Source organism: Saccopteryx leptura, chromosome 2 (genome assembly GCF_036850995.1).
Source record: "Saccopteryx leptura isolate mSacLep1 chromosome 2, mSacLep1_pri_phased_curated, whole genome shotgun sequence".
Taxonomy (NCBI): Eukaryota; Metazoa; Chordata; class Mammalia; order Chiroptera; family Emballonuridae; genus Saccopteryx; species Saccopteryx leptura.
The window spans coordinates 351,505,240-351,528,438 of record NC_089504.1 but is presented as its reverse complement, the minus strand read 5'-3'; the positions used below and the strand labels follow the sequence as shown (position 1 = coordinate 351,528,438).

Sequence of the window (23,199 nt, the reverse complement as noted above, 5' to 3'; positions counted from 1 at the left end):
ACCCCTCCTATCATGTTAGAAAGCTTTAGATAGCAGGTCCTTGAATAACATCGTTTTGTTCAACATTGCTTTGTTGTAACTTGAATGAAGAAAAAAACTGATTCTCTGCTTAGCCCACTTTCCATGTGGAATTTGCACGTTCACGCTAGGTTAATTAGCGTGTCTGAATTGTCCCAGTTGTGAGTGTGGGTGTGACAGTTCCCTGTGACGGAAGGGCGTCCTAGCAGAGGGTTGGTTCTCGCCTTGTGCACTGCCGCTGCCAAGATGGACTCCAGACACCCTCGACCCAGAACTACAGTAAGTGGGTTGGAAAATAACCTTTCAGAAATACATGAATAGCTCACATCTATTTCAGTGTTTAATATTAGAAGTGTTTGGGAGTCTTTATTTAGAAGTTGAGTGATGTTTCTGTGATCAGAAATAATCCATAGGAATTTAAATCTTGTTTGTAACAATTAGCCTGTGGTAAAATTGGTTCTTCTATACATAGTTTCACTTAAAGTCCCAGTTTCCAAAAACATTGCCATGTTAAGTGAGCACATACTGTAACAGAATGTTCATAGCAGCTTTATTCATTATAATCAAATATGGATGGAGAAGGGATAAACAAACTAATACAATATTACTGAGCAATAAAGATTACTGAACCGTTTATACATGCGATAACATGGATAAATCTCAAAAATGCTGAGAGAAGTAAATTAGATACAAAAGGGTCAATACAATTTTTATCCCATTTATGTAAAATCTTAAATATATGCAGCGGTAACCAATGATGCTAGAACTCTTCTAGGGAGAGAAGAGGGGTAGGCTGGGAAAGGACGTGGGGTAGCTTTCTTCAGTGACAGAAAAGCTCTGCATCTTGATACACATTCAAAATTATGCCTCAGTTTAAATAAGGAAAGAAATTGCCTGACCAGGCAGTGGCGCAGTGGATAGAGCATCAGACTGGGATGCGGAGGACCCAGGTTCGAGACCCCGAGGTCACCAGCTTGAGCGCAGGCTCATCTGGTTTGAGCAAAGCTCACCAGCTTGAACCCAAGATTGCTGGCTCGAGCAAGGGGTTACTCGGTCTGCTGAAGGCCCACGGTCAAGGCACATATGAGAAAGCAATCAATGAACAAACAACTAAGGTGTGACAACGAAAAACTAATGATTGATGCTTCTCATCTCTCTCCGTTCCTGTCTGTCTATCCCTGTCTTTCCCTCTCTCTGACTCTCTCTCTGTCTGTAAAAAAAGAAAAAAAACTCTTGGGTAAATGCGGAATGCAAACAAATTACAGTTTCTAAACAATAAATACTACGTATCAGCACCTGGGGAATAAATTATTGTAAAAACAGTGAGCACAGGAAATTTTTTATAGTCTTAAACACCTGTTTCAGTTTTTAAAGAACAAAATTGAGTAAATTTTAAGATCTTACTGGCTTTTTCAGCAATCTCAGAAAAGGAGCTCTGAAGAGAGATTTTTATAGACAAAGTGAGCAGAACAAGGAAGTTATACTGGGCACTTGCTGATTGGTTCAAGCAGGTTTACTTCCCTTAATTGAGCAAAGGGAAATCTTTGAACTGGGGCAGGTGACTCGTGCTGAGCAGCTTAGTACTGATAAATTGACCTAAGCCTGCCCTTTCTAAGAGACTCAAGTGTTGGAACTTAGTAAACTTTGGTTTGCTGATGTGTAGCTGAGCATGAGCCGCTCCATCTTGGACATAATCTGGTTACTATAACAAAAATTTTTTAAATTCATAAATTTCTAACTCAGAAATAAAAAAGAACAAACTAAGCCAAAGGGAAAAAAAAACAAAAAACAAAAAGGAAATAATAAAGATACGTGTAGAAATTTATGAGTTAACAAAAACTATGTGTCAAAATGATGATTCGATCCTGGGCCTTTAGAGAAAAAGTTAGGATCTAGATATATCACTAGCTAATTTAATGAAGGGGGGAAAAAAAGCACAAATACACAACATAAGAAATGACAAGAGGGGCCTGAGCTGTGGTGGCGCAGTGGATAAAGCGTCGACCTGGAACGCTGAGGTTGCCAGCTCAAAACGCTGGGCTCGCCTGGTCAAGGCACATATGGGAGTTGATGCTTCCTGCTCTTCCATTCTCTCTCCCTCCCCCCCCCCTCCTTCTTTCCCTCTTTCCCTCTCTCTCCCTCCCTCTCCCTCTCCCTCTCCTCTAAAATGAAATGATGAGGGAAATAACTTGATAACAGAAAATTGAAAAAAATGGATGTAACTGTTTGCCCACATCTGTGCAAATAAATTTGAACACAGGTGCGCCTAGCTCTTTATTTCTGGTATCATTTGCCAGTGAAAGGAACTAATGGTCTTCAAAGAAATGGTTGATTCCAGGGCTGGAATAGGAAAATGGGTATAAGATAAGCCTAGAATATCTTGTTATATTAGAAAGCAAGAAATTGCTAAAAGAAATAAAAGAATGATGCCGGAGTCAGCTTGATGGGGCTCCCACTGGCCTAATTTGGCTCAAATTGAGCTTTTAAATAATCAAGGACAGCAATTAATTTTAAGGCACTGAAAAGGAGGAATCGATGAGTTGGAACCCAAAATAGGAAAAAGAAGAGGAAGAGGTATCCTCCTTACTGAAGAAATTCTGGTGTTGGAAAAGCATAAAGATTGGTAAAGAATCATATGCAGAAACTGGAATGGGATTTTTAAAATTGATTTTATTGAGCTGACACTGGTTAACAAAATTACACAGGTTTGAGGTGCACACTTCTTCACATCTCTGTACACTGTACTGTGTTTACCTCCCCCAAGTCAAGTCTCGGTCCATGACCATTCATCCCCTTCCACCTCACTGTAGCCACCATTGTTATTTGTGTCCATGAGTTCTCTTTCTCTCTCTCTCTCTCTCTCTCTCTCTCTCTCTTTCTTTTTTGCTCAGTTCATCCACCTAGAGTGGAATTTTTGATGGCAGAATATTTGCATAGTCTTAAATTGTCTCTCTATAGAGTTCTTATTAAAAGAGGGGAGACAGAAAGGAGAATGAGACCACACCTAGACCAGGTCTTCAAACTTGTATTACCAATAAGAGGCAGATGGACATCATGTAATCTGGCTTTGTTGTTTGTGTTGTATTTCAGCTGGGATGTAACACCCTGAATCTCATCATGTGAAATCCTCAAATGAATAGAAATATTTATTTTAGGAAAGGGAGGAAATCTGTGTGAGAGTTTCCCAGATAATTTGTGTAATGTATTAACTCTACATATATGGGATTTTGTTTACCTGTTCGGTTATTATAGTGGTTTACCTATTAAGATAATCTTATTTCTTTATGAGTTTTGTTTTTGTGTCTTTCAAGGAATTGGTCCATTTCATCTAAATTGTCAAATTTATTAGCATAAGGTTGTTAATATTTTTACTGTCTTTTTAATATCTGTAGAACCTAGTGATGTCACCACTCATTCATGATCATGGAAAATTTGTGTCTATTTTAATCTCTTCAAAATAGATTTAAAGCTTATTAATCTTTAAAATTGATTTAAAGGACTGACCTGTGGTGGTACAGTGGATAAAGCATCAACCTGGAATGTTGAGGTTGCCACTTTGAAGCCCTGGACTTGCCTGGTCAAGGGACATACAGGAGTTGCTTCCTGCTCCTCCCTTCTCTCTCTCTCTCTCTCTCTCTCTCTCTCTCTCTCGCATTCTCGCACTCTCTCTTGCTTTCTCTCCCACTCTCTAAAATGAATAAATTTTAAAAAAATTTTAATAGCTCAGTTGCTGAGCAATGGAGCATTGGCCCCAGATGGGCAGAGCATCAGCCCCATACAGGGCTTGCCAGGTGGATCCCGGACAGGGCGCATGCGGGAGTCTGTCTCTGCCTCCCTGCCTCTCAAAAATAAATATAATAAAATTGACTTAAAGTTTATCAATCTTACTGCTCCTCTCAAAGAACCAGCTTTTGCTTTATTATTTTTTTATTGATTTCTAGTTGGAGCTTTGAGTATATAGATTTTCTGGTAAGTTTTTTTGTTAGAAGTTTAGATATTTTATCACTCTTGCTATTCAGTCCATTGATTTCCCTTTCTTTTTATATAGCATAGTATCTTTCTTGAAGCCTTTTAGTGTCTTTATTGTCAGTGTTCTGTAATATTTAATACAATGCACCTTGGTGTCGGTTTTAAGTCACTAAGTTGGGCTTGCATAGTCTCAACATAGAGCCTCTGTCTTAATGCTGGAATTTTTTTTCCTTTATGAAACTTTTTCCCCCATCTGCCTTGTCTTCAGTATTTCTGTTCTTTGGGTTTTCGATCTTCTGGATTTGATTCTTATCTTTTTTATTTTCTAGCTTTTGTCTCATGTGCACACATACACATTTGCTTTTTTTGAACGATTTTTTAAATTTTACTATCCATTTATTTTACTTATTTTGTTTCTTCTGTTATTAAATTCCAAGGTCTGTCTTGTTCCCTGAAGGCATTTTGTAATATATCTGAAGAATTCATTTCATTTTTTGAAGTTTTCTTTTGCTCCCTGCATTGCTTCTGTTTCCTATAGATAATTTTTTCCTGAAGATTTGATTTGGTCTGTCACATTCCTAAAGAGGCCTTTGTCAAATGATTGGTGGTCCTTGCCTGTCAGTTCACATTCAGTGGTTAGTTTCTAAGCAACATTCCCGAACTGAAATACAGTATGTACCTGAGTTGGACATGTTGACCAGTGAGATTCACTGTGGTGGTTGGTTGGTTTTTAAATCTTCTCTGGTGTTCTGCAATTTTACTATGATCTATTTAGATGTAGATATCTTTTTGTTGTGCTTAATATATATTGTCTGTCTGTGATTTTGTACTTTCTTTTTTTTGTGTGTGACAGAGATGGAGAGACAGATAGGGACAGACAGACAGGAAGGGAGAGAGATGAGAAGCATCGATTCTTCGTTGCAGCACCTTAGTTTCTCATTGATTGCTTTCTCATATGTGCCTTGACCAGGGGGCTACAGCAGACCAAGTGACCCCTTGCTTGAGCCTGCGACCTTGGGTCCAAGCTGGTGTGCTTTGCTCAAACCAGATGAGCCCGTGCTCAAGCTGGCGACCTCAGGGTCTCGAACCTGGGTCCTCCACATCCCAGTCCGACACTCTATCCACTGTGCCACTGCCTGATCAGGCTGTATTTTCATTATTTTTGCAAACTTTTTAGCGTGTATCTCATTCAACATTACCTTTCTCCATTCTCCGTATTCTCTCCTTATTAGACATTTATTAGCTCGTTATGTTCTATGCTCTTTTAACCTTCCATTTAGTTATGCACTCATTGGTTGCTTCTTACATGTGCCCTGATCAGGGATCAAACCCACGACCTTGGTGTACTGGGTCAACTCTCGATCCACTGACCCACCCGGCCAGGGCTACTTTGATTTCTTGACCATCTAGGAAGGGTAAGTTATGACCAGGACATACTTAAGAGGATAGAACTGTGATGGCAGACTCCCAGAGAAGCCTCCCTATCCAGAGCATGGGCAGAAAAGGCTCCCTTGTAGGTCCCCTTCACATGTAGTCAAATTATTTTCCTCACCCACCCTTCCATTGAAGTTGCAACTCCCTTATGCATTTTGGTTTGATGCAGAAATTTCCAGTTAGGCTCCCCTACAGTAAATGTAAATCTTACATAGCATAAATTGATTACAACTTATATGCTTAATTAGTATTCTGTCCTAATCTAAGAAAAATTGTTAAGGCGCAACATTCCCAAACTGAAATACAGCATCTCAGTAGGATGCCTTGAATTATGTGATGTCAAGATAATCCTTCCTCAGTACTGGGGACAGTCAGAGCCTCAGTCTGGGTACATCCAGGGGCTTACTCTTCTTGTATTGTATAGATCAGGCATCCCCAAACTACGGCCTGTGGGCCGCATGCAGCCCCCTGAGGCCATTTATCCGGCCCCCCACCGCACTTCCAGAAGGGCCACCTCTTTCATTGGTGGTCAGTGAGAAGAGCACTGTATGTGGCGGCCCTCCAACGGTCTGAGGGACAGTGAACTGGCCCTCTGTGTAAAAAGTTTGGGGACCCCTGGTATAGATAATCATTTTCTGTGTATGCTGGGGCCTTGGAAAAGGTCAGAGAGCTTTTCTCTAGAACATTGGTCCTTCAGTATTCTTTGGGAAACACTGCATATTCTATATCTCTCTTTATCATAATGTTCATAAGCATATTACAGGCTTAAAGAGGCCTTGAAGTAAGGACAATTCTGAAATTACTTGACCATAGTACTTTTTGTAAAATGTTAATAGCCCATAATTACTGAAACTCAGTGTTTAGAATCATCGACCCCCTGAATTTCAGGGTTATATTCTCTGAGAAGCAGCATCAGAATAGATACTTTGCATTGGCATTTAAGGGTCAGTAAATATGCATGAGCTGCCAGTGCATTAACTGGCTGTAAAGCGGACGAGCCTGTGGAAGCAGTGGGTACAAAAGGTTATCTCTGTGTGCTGGTGGGCTGTACGAATTTATTAGAACTTAGACTTCTAGCCAGTGTTTATTAGGTGTGTCTTCCAGGCACTGTGATAAATTTTTATGTCTTCCCACTGCCCTCTGGAAAAATACCAGTTCTTTACCCAGACTTTTAAGAGCCGTCCTCGGCCCTGGCCGGTTGGCTCAGTGGTAGAGTGTCGGCCTGGCGTGCAGAAGTCCCGGGTTCGATCCCCGGCCAGGGCACACAGAAGAAGTGCCCATCTGCTTCTCCACCCCTCCCCTCTCCTTCCTCTCTGTCTCTCTCTTCCCCTCCCGCAGCCGAGGCTCCATTGGAGCAAAGATGGCCCGGGCGCTGGGGATGGCTCCTTGGCCTCTGCCCCAGGCGCTAGAGTGGCTCTGGTCGCAACAGAGCGAGGTCCTGGAGGGGCAGAGCATCGCCCCCTGGTGGGCGTGCCGGGTGGATCCCGGTTGGGCGCATGCGGGAGTCTGTCTGACTGTCTCTCCCCATTTCCAGCTTCAGAAAAATACAAAAAAAAAAAAAAAGATTCGTCCTCATGTGACCACTACGTCCTCCTGTGACCTCACCGCCAACACCTCTCACACTGGGCCCCAACCACACTGGTCTTTCAGTATGCCAAATGTATTCCAGTCTGAAAGCCTTTGTCTTGCTTTTTCCTTTGCCTAGAACATTCCAGCACCAGATATTTAAATGAGTGCCCTTTTTGTCCTAATGGTCTTGTCTCGGTTGACTACTCTCGCCTTAATTACTGTTATCACAGGTTCTTGCTTGAATTTCTCCCGCCAGCAGGCGTGTCACCTTTGTGAGAGACATGGGTCTTGTCAGCTCCGGACCCCACTCTGTCTTTAGCCTCAGTCACTGTGAGACACACCAATGCTTGATAAATAGCTGTTGAATGTTTCATGAGTGAGGATCTCATAACTTGCCCCAGCTCACAGCTGATAAATGGCAAAACTAAGTCTCAACTCTGGGTCTTTCGGAAAGCTGTGTTTTAAGCACCACTCTTTTCCCTGACAAGGACTGTTCCATTCCCTGCCACCTTAGCAATTGGGATGCCTTAAAACTCGCCTTTATTCTTTTGAAATCTCCTAGTGGTAGACTTTTGATTCTCTGAAGATAGATTTGAGTTGTAGAAATATTTGAAAGTTATTCAGAACCAAATCTGCTAAATAAGATGAGTAATCAAACTAGAGAAAACTGTTAGGAGAGATGGGAGGATAATTCTAAAGTGACCACAAACAATAGTTGTTGTTTTTAATTTCGGGTCTAAAAGAGAGTTCTAGAAGAATACTAAAAAGTATTAGAGGTTGTGGCAACATTAAAACATGTGTAGAGACTCCCAAGGGACTTCCTTTATTTATTTATTTTTTAAGATTCTATTTACTGATTTTAGAGAGAGGAAAAGATAGAGAAGGGGGTGGGGAGCTGGAGACATCACGTCCTAGTTCCAAGTTTCTGTAGTTGCTTCTCATATATATGGGCCTTGACCAGGCAAGCCCAGGGTTTTGAACTGGCAACCTCAGCATTCATTCTGTTGACGCTTGTTCCACTGCACCACCACACATCAGGCGCCAAGGGACTTTTTTTTTTAAGTGAGGGGGGGAGATAGTGAGACAGACTGCCAGTGTGCCATAACCAGGATCCATCTGGCAACTCCCATCTGGTGCTGGTGCTCAGACCATCCAAGGTATCCTCAGTGCCCGGGGCCGACACTCAAACCAATTGAGCCACTGGCTGTGGCAGGGAAAAGGGGGGGGGGGGGGTAGAAGGAGGGGAAGAGGAGCATATGGTCCCTTCTCATGTGTGTCCTGACCAGGATCAAACTCAGGATGTCCACCGGGCCAACACTCTATCCCCGAACCAACCGGCCAGGGACTTCTTACAAGGCAGTATTTGCCTGACTGGTGGTGGCACAGTGGATAGAGCATGGACCTGGGACACTGAGACCCCAGGTTGAGTCCCCAAGTCACGGCACATAGGAGAAGCAATCAATGAACAACTAAAGTGATGCAACTACAAGTTGATGCTTTTTACTCCCCTCCCTTTCTCGCTAAAAAACAAACATACAAACAAAAAATAGTATTCACTTGGATACAAAATATTGCCATTGTGTGGATTAAGAAACTGGTTTTGTTGCTTTGGTAATTACACCTGATACAAGTGCAAATCAATTTCCCATCTCAGTACACCTGTTTAATGCCAGCATACCCAAAAATGACAGTTCATTCAATAAAACTGAAGTGCATTTAGATGGCTTTATATTGTCAGACTTTGAACAGCGATTTCAGCTTTGTTATCGGTCATGTTAATTTAGACAAGGCAGAAAAGAAATTGTGCACAAAGTGTAAGAGGATACAAAAAATATTGATTGAAGCAAAAGAATAAGGATGGATACCAAACTAAAGATTCTTATTTTGATTATATTTGCTTTAGTTGTAACTCGCTACGTGTTTAATGGCGGCTTGTTTTTTTCCCAAAATATATTTTTTTTGTCTCTTCCTATTTTCTACTTACTAAACTTAAAGTTTTGGAATTTATTTCAGAAGAAGTTGGAGTAGTGTATATTAGTCTCCAGGGGTATTTTTGTTGCTTGAGTGAAGGAGTATTTTTTAGAGGAACATAGGAGTAGCATTCACTGCAGAAGATGTACTATCTTCATGCTTTTCCTTTCAAAAGAAAATATTTAGCTTGAGCTAATTGGGTATTTTTAAACCACTCTTTCTATTAAAGAGTAACGTAAATGTAAATGAAATAAGGTTATATATGCATATATATCTTCTTTAATTTTTGAAATAACTACAGTATAAAAATTGTCCCTGATATTTAAAATTCTCAGTTAATCCTTCTAGAGCTCTTAGCATTGATTTTTTAAAACATCTTGTATTTCCTGGATGCTCTAAATTATTATAGTCTAGACCAGCAACTTTTGACCTTTTTCATCTCATGGCACACATAAACTAATTACTAAAATTCTGTGGCACAACGAAAAATATGTTTTTTGCCAATCTGACCCCCCCCAAAAAAATAGGTATAGTTTTGATTTACAAAATAATAATAATAGTAATTACCCTTTTTACTGCAAAATGACTGTTTTAAAAACCAGGTGCCTATACTTGTATATAAGAATTTCTGGTACCAACCTTAGTTACGCGATGTGCCCAATAAAATAAAACTCTTAAGGGAAAAGAGGTCAGTGCCCCTGGTATTGAATGTTTTAAAAATTCTTGAAGCATATTGGTTAAAAATCACTGGTCTAGACCTTTATAACATTTGAGATGAAAAACAAATTAATAAATCATCTGTTATGTGTATTTCGGCACATTTTTTAAGTCATGTGATCTCTTTTATAGAGAAGAGACACACCTAGTGTATGGCAAAACTTGAATTACTGGATGATCTGATCCCGTCAGTATTCTCACCATCATGATTGTCAGTTTTTTTCGCTAACACTGTAGCTGACGGATTTGTCCCTGAGACTACATGTAGGATTCCATTTTGACACAAGTTGTTTAGCCTTTCATTATTACTTCTAAGCCTAGATTTTCATTTTTCAAATCTCATTTACCAAATTTGAACTAAGTTTGTTTAGGGAGTGTAGATGAGTGCTGTGTCATGTATTATTAATTTCTTCTACTTTGAAGATTGAACATTCTTCACGATCCGAAAGGAAAAGAAGAGACTCGTTCGGGATGTTTGACGGCTATGATAGCTGCAGTGAGGACACAAGTAGCAGCTCCAGCTCCGAGGAGAGTGAAGAAGAAGTTGCTCCTTTGCCTTCTAATCTCCCGATTATCAAAAACAATGGACAAGTCTACACATACCCAGACGGCAAATCTGGCATGGGTGAGTCTAAATAAATGGCTCAGCCTTCGGTGACAGCCGTCACCTGTTACCCAGCGTGAGGTCTGCGGCTGTGTTCTGATTCCGTTCCTTCTGTTGTTTCTTGTCCTTAGAAACGTTAAAAGGGCAGTTTGAAGAAACTTACAGTTCTAGAGTTCAGCTCTTTGCGCTCGAGCTCTTTATTTTGTCTGTGTACCACCTTCTGGTGGGAAGCAAGGAGAGCAAAATGAAAGCAGAAGACTGTTGAGAAACTTAATGTGGGCTTAAATTTTGTAATTAGATAGTAAAACCCTATGTAATTGAAAGTGTGTAGGGATAAATAGACATAGATTTGAACAAGATTTCTCTATAACAATTCCTTATAAGAAATTTGGTGTTTTAACACTTCCAGTGATTGAGTCCTCCAATTACAAGAATATTCTTTACTGGCCTGACCTGTGGTGGCGCAGTGGGATAAAGCGTCGACCTGGAACACTGAGGTCGCCGGTTCGAAACCTTGGGCTTGCCTGGTCAAGGCACATATGGGAGTTGATGCTTCCTGCTCCTCCCCCTTCTCTCTCTCTCTGTCTCTCTCTCTCACTCCTCTCTCTCTAAAAAAATCAATAAATAAAATTAAAAAAAAAAAAAAAGAATATTCTTTACTGTATTGAACCAAAACTGTCCTTGCTTTCACTTTTGCCTTTTGTCTTAATGTTGTTTTGTAAAGGTACACAGAATAGTTATTTTTGTCGTGTTGACGTAGTTCTTGTCTATCTCTAGGGCACACTGAGTAAGCCAAGCCTAGTTGCTTCAGCCATTTCTCATAGTATCACAGCGGTTTCATTCATTAATATCCTGCTCCCTCTGTTCTGGGGATACTTCAGAGGATGTGGTAATAGGGTGACAACTTATCCCCACATCCTGGAGAATAGCTCAGGAGAATGGTTTGTCACTGTGGTTAGGGCAGAAGCTGTTCAGTCTCTTAGCTCCCTTTATTTCAGGACAGTGTGTTTCCATTCATGCCACCAAAAATGGCATTAACTTGTTGGAAGCTGATCCTGAGTTTTCAAATAACTCTAAAGCCCTTAGATCTTTACCACATGAACTGAACCGATCTAAACCAGTCTTGTGCTTTTACAGTTGATTTTCTTCTTAAACCAAGGTGTAAGACTTGAAAACTCTCCAGGTAACCTTTTACTTACTAAATGCGGTGTCTTAATAATGTTTTGTTCCTATTTCTGTCATCTAATGTCGAGTGTTGTGTCCTGTTATCTTTCAGTTTTGTGTCATTTGCAGTTGAGCTTAGTCTTTTGATTAAAAAGTTGAGCAACACAGGGCCGCGTACAGAGTCCTGCAGACCGCGTCCGAAACTTCACTCCCTTTATCAGGACGCGTGGGGTGTGGTTGTCCAACCAGTTAACACCTACCAAGGTATCTCCTGCCTGGTAGGGTGACTGTTATCAGAAAGACTACAAAAGGTTAACAGCTGTGACACTGATCTAGGGAAAAAGAAACCCTGGTGCACTGTTGGTAGGAATGTAAATTGGTACAGTCATTACGAAAAAGAGTATGGAGGGTCCTCAAAAAATGAAAGCTCCAACTACCATATAATTAAGCACTCCCACTCCTGGGTATATACCTGTTTCTTTTTGAGCTTCAGTTCTTGTGACCCTTGTTCTTCTAGTCAGCCTTTCAGCTTATGGTCCATTATAATCATTTACAAAAGAGGCACAATAGTCGTTTCATTGCCCTCGGTTACTAGTTAACAATAAGAGCATATTGCCCTCGGTTACTAGTTAACAATAAGAGCATATTGCCCTCTGTTACTAGTTAACAATAAGAGCATATACCTCAATCTTGAGCCCTACCCCCTTTATCTTGTACCCTGAACATATATCCCTTTTTTCTTAAGATTTTATTTATTGATTTAGAGAAGACAGAAAAAAGGAGTGGGGGTGGAGCAGGTAGCATCAACTTGTAGTAGTTCAGGGGTCCCCAAACTACGGCCCGCGGGCCGCATGCGGCCCCCTGAGGCCGTTTATCCGGCCCCCGCCGCACTTCCGGAAGGGGCACCTCTTTCATTGGTGGTCAGTGAGAGGAGCATAGTTCCTCTGAAATACTGGTCAGTTTGTTGATTTAAATTTACTTGTTCTCTATTTTAAATATTGTATTCGTTCCCATTTTGTTTTTTTACTTTAAAATAAGATATGTGTAGTGTGCACAGGGATTTGTTCCTAGTTTTTTTATAGTCCGGCCCTCCAACGGTCTGAGGGTCAGTGAACTGGCCCCCTGTGTAAAAAGTTTGGGGACCCCTGTAGTAGTTGCTTCCCGTGTGTGCCTTGACAGGCAAGCCTGGGGTTTTGAAGCTACAACCTCAGCGTTCCAGGTCGACGCTCTGTCCACTGCACCACCACAGGTCAGGCTCCCCTGAACATATCTTGAGAGAATACTTATGTCACCCTTAGCAGTTTTCCAAGAATCGGTTCTTCTTAGGTTTCAATCTTGGCAATAGTTTAAAGGCTTATGCAATACTTTGTATTAATTCTTAGTTATGTTATACTTTTCATCTTTTGTTTATAATCCTTTCAAACACTGCAGCTGATAATGTATATGAAAATTTGGGCATCTGGTGAACACTAAGAGAATGTTTATTGTTTCTAACTTTTATTTCTTTTGTCTTTTGACCCTTTTAAAGCCTTCCAGACCTTCTGGAGATCTAGCCATGGCATCATACCAGTGTTTTCTCTAACTTGTCTAGGCTTTTCTACCATTTGTGTACAGAAGAAATTTTCTACCTGTTAGAAGAGAAACTTTTAAATGAAAACTTTTAGATAGTTGAAGAAATTATTAAACTGTTAAAATTGATTTTATTATATGATCATGACACCAGTATTTTTATTTTGTTCCTTAGCTACCTGCGAAATGTGTGGGATGGTTGGTGTGCGAGATGCTTTTTACTCTAAAACAAAGCGTTTTTGCAGCGTTTCATGTTCAAGAAGTTACTCGTCGAATTCCAAGAAGGCAAGCATTTTGGCCAGACTTCAGGTAACGGTACAGAAACCTTCTTATTCTTTATATGTTTTTATGGCTTTCACTGTGTATCTGTCATCTGTGAGTCAGTGCGCTCCACTTCTGCCTCGTTGGTCAGTTACGGTTTTACACCCCACCTGTCTAGGAAACAGGCAGGCTCCCATGTTTGCTCAGTCTGTGAAATTGACAGCTACTATAAACAGACAGGGCATAGTATTCAGAACAAACTGAATTGTGTAAGTGAACTAAAAGTACCCTTTTTCTAAGTAATTATAAATATAATAAATACCTTTTTATATACAGAAATCAAAGCCATTTTTCCCCTTGTTTTCTTTTGAGTTAGCATTAAGGTAGAATCATTCAGCATTTGAGGCGATGTAATTTTACCATTTGGTTTTATTTTCTCATCATCTTTGCTTTGTACTTTTGATAACAACCCGTTTGATACCTTGACAAAATGTATTTGGTTAATCCAACTAACCTACCTTAAAGTGTTCATGATAAAAAGGAAAGTCATCTTTCTCTGAATGTGCGTCAGCACCTCCAACAAGACTGGGCAGCTGACCATTGTCTATGTTGTTACTATTGCAGCATAGAAAAAACTCTTTAAAGGGTTTACATATCTCATTTTTGTAATGTGTTTTATTTTGGTGATCACATTTTTCTTATTCTCCTTTAACTTATTATTGTGATCATTACATAGCACTGAAAGCATTATTTAAATCCCCCAAATAAGGAAATACATCACTTAGATGTATTTCTATATTTCAGAAAGACAGTGTCTAAAGATCCTGAGCATTGGTCTGTACCCAAATGGATGGCAGTTTGTCACACTGTGAATTTGGCCCATGATCATTTTGTCATTGATCTTTTGCGTTAGCACTAAAGGTATAAACCTCAGTCACTTGCTCTTTAAATGTTAAGTTATCTTTTCTTACCATATAAATAGCAATGCTTGGCAACCTGCATGAGTGAATAACCACTGGTTTTATCAAGCAAAAAAAAAGACTCAAGTCTCCACCACAACCTATATTTTAACATCTTATGGGATGTAATTTTTTATTAACATATTAATTTGCATATTGCTATTTTTGTCTGTGCCAGCTCTGCTACCAATATTAGATACCTACATTGTGGCAGAGCTCCAGAGAACATTTCTCATGTTAAAATTCCTTGTATGTTTCCTCTGCTTTAATAATTTTCTAAACCCTCAATGTTTACTTAAGCAGAATGAGTAGTATGCAGTCAAGTTAGTTCTTGGTGTTGAAGGGGGGGGTATGAAAAGAATCCTATTTACTTAACTCTTCTTGTTTTAGGGTAAGCCTCCAACAAAGAAAGCAAAAGTTCTTCAGAAACAACCTTTAGTTGCTAAACTAGCTGCTTATGCTCAGTATCAAGCTACCTTGCAAAATCAAGCAAAGACTAAAGCAGGTAATGTGGGTGAATGTAATAAAGGTGAAATATTTGATACTGATTCATCTAGTTTTAATTAATGACATTTTAATTTTGAATTCTAGTTAGCTATTTCTATGCCTCTCAGCACATGACACTGGGTTTCCTGATGATGTTTTGATTTCAGTAAATTACTCTAGGAGAGAATATTTGCATTCATAAGGTCCAGTGCCTGTGACAGTCTCCTTTATATTGATGGTTTTTATCTGGTTAAGTACTTATTTTTTGTGTACCGATTCTCTTTGCTTTGGATGGTAAGGAGCATTGTGGAGATAAATGGCAAAGAAATAGGGCATTTAGCAGCTTTGAAGGGATAGGGAGGCCCTGGCCGGTTGGCTCAGCGGTAGAGCATCGGCCTGGCATGCAGGAGTACCAGGTTCGATTCCCGGCCAGGGCACACAGGAGAAGCGCCCATCTGCTTCTCCACCTCTCCCCCCCCTTCCTCTCTGTCTCTTTCTTCCCCTCCCGCAGCTGAGGCTCCATTGGAGCAAAGATGGCCCGGGCGCTGAGGATGGCTCTGTGGTCTCTGCCTCAGGCGCTAGAATGGCTCTGGATGCAACAGAGCAACACCCCGGAGGGGCAGAGCATCGCCCCCTGGTGGGCATGCCGGGTGGATCCCGGTCGGGCACATGCAGGAGTCTGTCTGACTGCCTCCCCGTTTCTAGCTTTGGAAAAAATGCAAAAATAAATAAATAAATAAATAAAGGGACTGGGGAGAAGAGAATCCTAAGAGGAAGGGACCGTTTCTAGTAGGAGATTCTTAACAGATGTGCGAAGGCAAGGAGGAGGTAAGTAGGGAGTAAGGTCATGAGAACCCCTAGTACAGTGGTAGAGCCTGCAGGCCTCTCCCGGAGGTTCGCCATAAGAGCTGCGTGGGGATGAAAACAAAAGCAGCCATAGCCGTGTTTTTACCATGAACACATCTGTTCTCAGCTTTTCTTGGTTCTCGCGACTGGGAGTCCTTCACTTCTGAGAGCACATGCTAAATGTAAAAGACGTAAACTACTATTTGTTGGCAAATATGATTTATGCAAAAGTTGATATTTGTTTAGAGAAGTTCTTTAATCTTTACAGAAAAAATAACTTTAAAGGTGATAAATTTTATATCATTTCACGTTTTAAAACAATTGCCTTTTAAAAAAATCAAAAGATTTGAGAATTGTAATATATCTAAATTTATTTTATTTCAACAGTAATCTCCATGGAGGGTTTCAGCTGGGGCAACTACATCAATAGCAATAGCTTCATAGCAGCTCCAGTCACCTGCTTTAAACATGTGAGTATGCATTTCTCACGGCACATGAGATGTTTGTTCTCTGCTTAAATAGGAACTACAGTGATACCTGAGCCATTGTGTCCTTAAGTCTTTAGACCTTGTAATGGAAATTTATTTTATTACACTTAACCATAGCTAAAAAATAACTTCTTTAAGTTTTATAAGTAAAAGCTTTGTATAAAAAATTATAATCTGAAATTATTTTAAACAAGGAAAAATACTAGTCTCATTCAGGTTTTATATTAAGTTGCTGGTTTGTATATCAAAAGTAATTGTACATTGGCAATGTCATATGGTTCACCTAATGGAAACTATTGTGTACATTTCTAAATCTTTGTGATTGGACCTAATAATTTAGAAAAGAAAGGCTCTTTCTTCCAAAAGTAAAGTCTCCAAGAGTAAAGCCACAAAAGCAAAGAAGGAACTACTAGTAATATAGTATAGTAGGCTGAAATACGTAATACATAGCATGCAAAACCCTTTGCATCAGAAATAATTCAGAATAATGTTTAAAATGTATCTGATCAGTGTTTTCATTTGGATTCTATTCCTCTTTAATCAGTTATCTGTGATGAATTATCTATAATGCTTTTTTAACCTGACTATAAGTATAATTTACATTTAAAGGTTCTATCTGCTACTGACCAGGTACAAAAAGAAAAGTGAATTTAGAAAATTAATAAATGAAGTTTTGTTTACCCGTAACATTTTATTAAGTTAGGGCTATACTTTTAAATAACAGTGTTTAAACAAAACTGAGTTTGAGTTCTTGCAGTGGAAATCCAAATAAATTTTCATTCATTCGTGGCCAGTACAGGATCTTGATCAAGGCCAACCATATTAATTTAGTGGTAGAAATATAAATTAAAGCGTTCATTCACTTGCTGGTTGTCTTTCTTGAAAGAATAGGTGTTAGCCCTTAGTCCTGGTGGCACGCTCACTAGCTGAACTCACTTAGGTTTCCTCTACATTCTGCACATGCCTTGTCTTCAGCTGGAGCACAGGTTGGCAGCCTCTCCCTACTCTCAGGGATTCTTTATTCAGACACAATTCTAAAATACAGCCTGTGTACAACATGGAAACAGGTGTTCTGACTGAACCAGCAGTTGAGGGTTCAGGCGGTGTCAGATCCCTAGCTTCTTTGCTTTTTTCTTTTTAACATAACCCAACTTTCTGGAGTAAGGATCCCAGGTATACAGTTTATATTTTTTAGCACTTCAATATGATTGTGATTTGTCCTCAAATTATAGAATTTTAAAAGTAGAATTCCTGCCTTAGCCAGTTAGCTCAGTGGTAGAGCGTCGGCCTGGCGTGCAGGAGTCCCGGGTTCGAGTCCCGGCCAGGGCACACAGGAGAAGCGCCCATCTGCTTCTCCACCCCTCCCCCTCTCCTTCCTCTCTGTCTCTCTCTTCCCCTCCCACAACCAAGGCTCCATTGGAGCAAAGTTGAGGATGGCTCTGTGGCCTCTGCCTCAGGCACTAGAATGGCTCTGATTGCAGCTGAGCAACGCCCCAGATGGGCAGAGCATCGCCCCCTGGTGGGCATGCAGGGTGGATTCCGGTCAGGCGCATGTTGAAGTCTGTCTGACTGCCTCCCCATTTTCCAACTTCAGAAAAATACAAAAAAAAAAAAAAAAAAATAGAATTCCTCTTCTGGGAATGAAGTGTCTGTAGATTTATAGTAGTTTACATATATATCAGACTTATAGTAGTTTATACATATCATAGAACTATATATTCTCTTTGATAATTGCTGTAATTATACATAGTGGTTTAAACTCAATCACAACAACATTTGACTTCTTTGTATAATTTAGCAATGGAAAGGAAGCCCAGTTGTCATTAAATCTATTTAGAAATCTGTATATGTATTTTATTTTCCAAGATTTTATTTATTGATTTTACAGAGATAGGAGAGGGGTAGGGTAGGGAATAAGAAAAGTATCAACCCATAGTGGTTTCACTTGAGTGATTCTTTGATTGCTTGTTGTATGTTTCTTGACCCAGCAAGCCTAGGATTTTGAAACAATGACCTCAGCGCTCCAGGTCATTGCTCTATCCACTGTGCCACCTCAGGCCAAGCAGAAATCTTTATGTTATGATTGCCACATATCTGTTTTAGCATTTATTTGGTCTAGGAGGTCGTTTTAGACCTTTTTTTTTTTTTAAGCATTAGGACTCCTCTTTCCCCTAATAAACACAAGTAGCATAAGAGGAGGCTGCTCTGATTGGCCGGAGTGGGTGGCTGGGATGGCCAGAGCCCGGCCCCTGGCCCTTGGCTCCCCCTTCCTTGACAGTCTCTGAGGTTAGAAACCACTGAGTTAGATAATATCACTGTTAATCAGTCCTAAGTTATATGATCACAAAGTAACAAGTCATCTTAAAAACCATTTAGCTATCTCATTATAAATGAAGAAACTTGCTATTTTTAGTAGCTAGATTATAATTTTCAACATTGAGCTTTCCCCTGCATTTCATAGTGCACAGGTTTTTGGGTTCTTTCGTGTGTTTAACACCGATTTGGATTCAGCCCCTGTAGGGAAAACGCGCCTGCAGTTCTTGACTCACACGCGAGCACTACACAGTATACCTGACACTGGACTTACGGGTTTTCCATACATCGGGCAGCTCTCTGACACCACCTAGGTATCCCTTAATTTAGTTCACTTCTTAAGCTACCTACGTGGAGTTAATGTCAGATCCCACAAGATAAGGGCTCAGACACCAGTCAGAAGTTCCTAGTTGCCTGACCTGTGGTGGCACAGTGGATAAAGCGTCGACCTGGAAATGCTGAGGTCGCCGGTTCGAAACCCTGGGCTTGCCTGGTCAAGACACATATGGGAGTTGATGCTTCCAGCTCCTCCCCACCTTCTCTCTCTGTCTCTCTCCTCTCTCTCTCCCTCTCTGTCTCTCTCTCTCCCTTTCTCTCTCCTCTCTAAAATGAATAAATAAAATAAAATAAAAATTTTAAAAAAAAAGAAGTTCCTAGTTGTCACCTGTACTTCTGACATACCAGCTATAAATTAGTGTTTCCTTGACCCCTTGGGGTCGATAATTTGCTAGAACAGCTCACAGAACTCAGGGAAACACTTACTTGCGTTTACTGGTTTAACATTAAAGATATAATAAAGGACAGAGATGAAGAGCTACATAGGGCATGGCACATGCAAGGGGGCGGAGCTTGCATGAGGGCTCCGGGTGTGCCCCTCCCTCAGCGCCTCTGTGCGGTCACCATCGCGGGAGCTCTCTGAGCCCCGTGTGCTAGGTTGGTTATGGAGGCTCTCACACGGGCAGGAGCTCCCTTTCCGGCCCCTCCCTCAGCGCCTCTGTGCGGTCACCATCGCGGGAGCTCTCTGAGCCCCGTGTGCTAGGCTGGTTATGGAGGCTCTCACACAGGCAGGAGCTCCCTTTCCCGCCCCTCGCGCTGCCGCACTGTGGTGTTCCTGGGGTCCAGCTCCCATCCTGAAGCCCTTCAGAAGCCCAGAGCTCCCTCATTAGAACAGAAAGCACTTCTTCACCCAAGACATTCCAAAGGATTCAAGCTCTGTGTCAGGAAGCAGAGCCAAACACCAAATGTTAGAACAAAAGATGCTACTAACATCCTTATTACTTAGGAAATTATGAAGGTTTTTAGAGCCCGGTGCCAGGAACCAGGAGCAGGGACCAATATATGTTTTTTCTTATTATTTCATAGCCTCTAAAAGCAGTATCCGTGTCTGCCTATGAAAATTTTCTAACATGCTGCTACAGAACCACAGACAGTTAGGTACCATCTATACATCAATGAATTTCTGCTATTAGTCATTTCTGTTTGGACCCAGGAGAGCCGCCAGTTGATCTTTGTATGTGCTGAATGTTTAGCTTTAAAGCACTGGGATTTTTTTAAGACTGCAGTCTCTAAATTGAAGCACTCTTATTTTCCATTATTTGCCTTATAAAAACAAGTTTTTCCTAGGCATTACGTGTGGGGCAAAATATGCTAATGTCAAATGTACATGAATCATACAAAATCTAAAATTATACTCCTTCAGTAATGTATTCACAGGTTTTATAATTCTTTTGTTTGGCACCTGGACTGCATACTCTGGTGTCTTGTTATTGTCATCGCTAAAGCCAGAAACGTAATTATCCTTTTTTTCCCTTGAAAATAGTTGTGATTTTGTATTTTTTAAAAGGTCCCTTCCACACATGTGCTGTAACTTTAAATGTATATGTTTTCATCCTGCTTCCACCAATATTTCCTGGTATTTTTTATAGGATATTTTCTAATCCTCTCTTTGGTGCCTGACTTGTATACCAGCTGTTTTGAGGGGATAAAATTATTCGTATTTTTTACATCTTTCATGAGTATATTTAAAATTTTAAGAATAAAAGAAAAGCCCTTTGTTTGTAGGTACAGTAACAGTAGTTTATAGTAAAACTTACCTATTTCCTAGATATGTGCTTATCAGTAAGATAATCTTTCAAGTAAAAAAAAAATGTTTTTCTCTAACCTCTACCACACATACGCACTTATACATGACTCCATTGAAAGTTGAAAATAAATATCACTTTGCCTCCATTTTAACTGTTAAAATATTCACTATAGATCGAAGCATTTCTTTGTAATGGAAATAAAACATATTATTTCTGGCACTTACCCTGTTTCCCCAAAAATAAAACCTAATGCAATTTTTTTCAAGCTTAGAAATATGAGACCTCCCTGAATATAAGACTTAGCGCGTCTTTAGGAGCAAAAATTAATGTAAGACACTGTCGTATTTCCGGGGAAACAGGGTAGATTGTTGTACATGGAAATAGAGTCACAAGAAATTCTTGATGGAATTCAGAGTTTGGCTGGTTGTGCTGATGTTTTTGATGACCTATGTTAATAAATGTTGATTTTTTTTTTTGTTCAACAATAAATGTGAATTCTTGTTCATGAAAAAGTAAGACACCCCCTGAAAATAAGACCTAGCATGTCTTTAGGAGCAAAAATTAATAGAAGACAGTGTGTTATTTCCGGAGAAACACGGCAGTAGTACCTCATCTGAGTGGCTCCTGTCTCACCACAAAAGGTTCTCTGCAGGAAAGCAGTGAACTGGAATTAAAAATCAGTTGTTTCTTTGTTTGTTTTTTGGTTTTGTTTTGGATTTATTTTTTAATTAAATCTAGTTTATTTTTTTTTAATTTGGTCTGTTTTGTAAAGTGTTTTTCTGTTGCAATCTCCCAATTCTTAAACAATGTCAGTTTTATCGGCTTAATGTTTTTTTTTAATAATGTACTGTTGTATACCTTTCAAACTAGTGACCTGTGTGTGTGTGTGTGTGTGTGTGTGTGTGTGTGTCAGAGAGAGGGACAGACAGACAGGAAAGGAGAGAGATGAGAAGCATCAATTCTTCGTTGCGGTACCTTGGTTCTTTTATTTCTTTCTCATGATTGCCTTGACCCGGGGACTATAGCAGAGCGAGAGACCTCTTGCTCAAGCACGTGACCATGGGGTCATGTCTATGATTCCACACTCAAACCAGTGATCCCGCGCTCAAGCTGATGAGCCTGCGCTCAAACCGACAACCTCGGGGTTTTGAGCCTGGTTTCTCGGCATCCCAGCCCACCGCTCTGTCCACTGCGCCCCCGCCTGGTCAGGCCCTGCTCTGCCTCTGCGTGCACCTGGCGCTCTCCCCGTAGGGCTCTCCTTGTGCGCCCCGCCTCCCTGCCGCCACCGCCCACAGAGTAGATTCTAGTACCAGGACGTGAGTGGGCTTTCAGGAGAAAGAGGGAACATTTTGTTTTTTCCTGTTTCTGCTTCTTGTTAATTCTAGCAAATAGTATTTAAGAGTTCTAATTTCTTTCTTGAAATCTTGTTCTTGTAATATTTTCTCCCTTTTTTTTAACCAAATAATATTTCATCGTTTTCTACTTGATGCATTTTAGTTATCATATGCCTATTCATCTTAAAATATTTTAATGGTGGCATTCTCAGCGTTTTCCCTGTCGGGATTTTGGTTACCTGTGTGCAACTTCAGGGCTGACCTCTGCCCACCGCAACTCTGTTATTGAAGATTGTGTGTGATTATCCAAAGTTACCGGCCGGCAGCCCTGTGGGAGGAAGTCTGCGTTCTGCAGTGAAGCCTCGTGTGTGCAGCCTATCCGTCCTCTGGGAGTCTAAACGCTAGCTGTCCGGGCTCTTGGACTGTCTGGGGATGTTCTTGAAGGGCAGGAAATAAGACCCCCCCACCGCGTTATTTTCTCAGACAGTCAGGTGGAGGTTATGACACATTGGTGCTGGGGAGCCCTCAGCTTTGGATCTGGCCGTGTCCTGCAGGACCTGATGACAGCTTACCTTGCAGGGAAGGAGAGTCGCTCCCAGATAGCCCCCCCGAGTGGCCCTGGAGCAGGAAGTGGTGCAGCAGATCTTCCTGGTTTGGGAGGAGCCTGAGGTGGACCTCTCGTCCTGAGTCTGGAAGGTAAATTTGTTGTTACCTGTAAATTATGGTTCTGCTAGTTCATGCTATGCCAATCCAGACTCTCAGAGGTATCCCTCCTGCCAGCAAGAGAAGACAGATGACTTGGACGAAGATGGCTGTCAAGCCCTGGGTCATTTAGTCTTCCACACTTAAGAATATTCATTTGAAACAAAAGGGCAGATATATCTATGAAATTACCTTATGATTTCAACACATTGAGCACATACTATGCAGGTGCTCTTATTTTGTTGTCATTTTTCCTTTTTTTTTTCTTAGAGTAAACCATATGGATTGGTTTAAGAGGGCCTAGCAGAACCACAAACTTACAGGCAAGAACAAATGTCACTTTCTGCTACTTTCTCCTATACCAATCCAGACTGTAGGGACCAAAACATAATATCCCCCACTAAAGTCAACATTAACTTTATTTTTTAAGTGAGCATATTGACACTTTGTTTTCTTTAATAAATGACTGAAAGTTACATTCTTCAAACAATTGTTAAGGCTGTTTTGAAAAAGTTAATATGACATTGTCATATCACCTTCAAAAGAGAGTACTCTATACTAAATTCACTTAGCAGTATGCCAACATAACCCCCAAAGTGGTCAGCAATGCCATGCCTCTCTCTTCTCAATGAAAAATAAACCCATTCCATAAGATTTGGCAGCCAAACAAAAAGGAATACACTACCTAAATTCAACACATACACTTAACTA

At 40.5% G+C, this 23,199-nt stretch overlaps 1 protein-coding gene across 6 annotated transcripts in view; it reads left to right on the top strand.

Moving 5' to 3' along the window:
- Positions 1-23,199, top strand: part of MBTD1 (mbt domain containing 1) — a 67,713-nt gene that overhangs the window by 14,972 nt on the left and 29,542 nt on the right. For 5 of the 6 annotated variants that reach the window (XM_066364590.1, XM_066364589.1, XM_066364591.1 and 2 more), the window contains 4 exons: positions 10,102-10,303; positions 13,191-13,330; positions 14,626-14,740; positions 15,955-16,037. In XM_066364590.1, the coding sequence (XP_066220687.1) occupies positions 10,150-10,303; positions 13,191-13,330; positions 14,626-14,740; positions 15,955-16,037 (492 nt within the window). In that variant the 5' untranslated portion in view covers positions 10,102-10,149. The remainder of the gene's footprint in view (positions 1-10,101; positions 10,304-13,190; positions 13,331-14,625; positions 14,741-15,954; positions 16,038-23,199) is intronic. The other variant, XM_066364592.1, reaches the window with a different exon arrangement.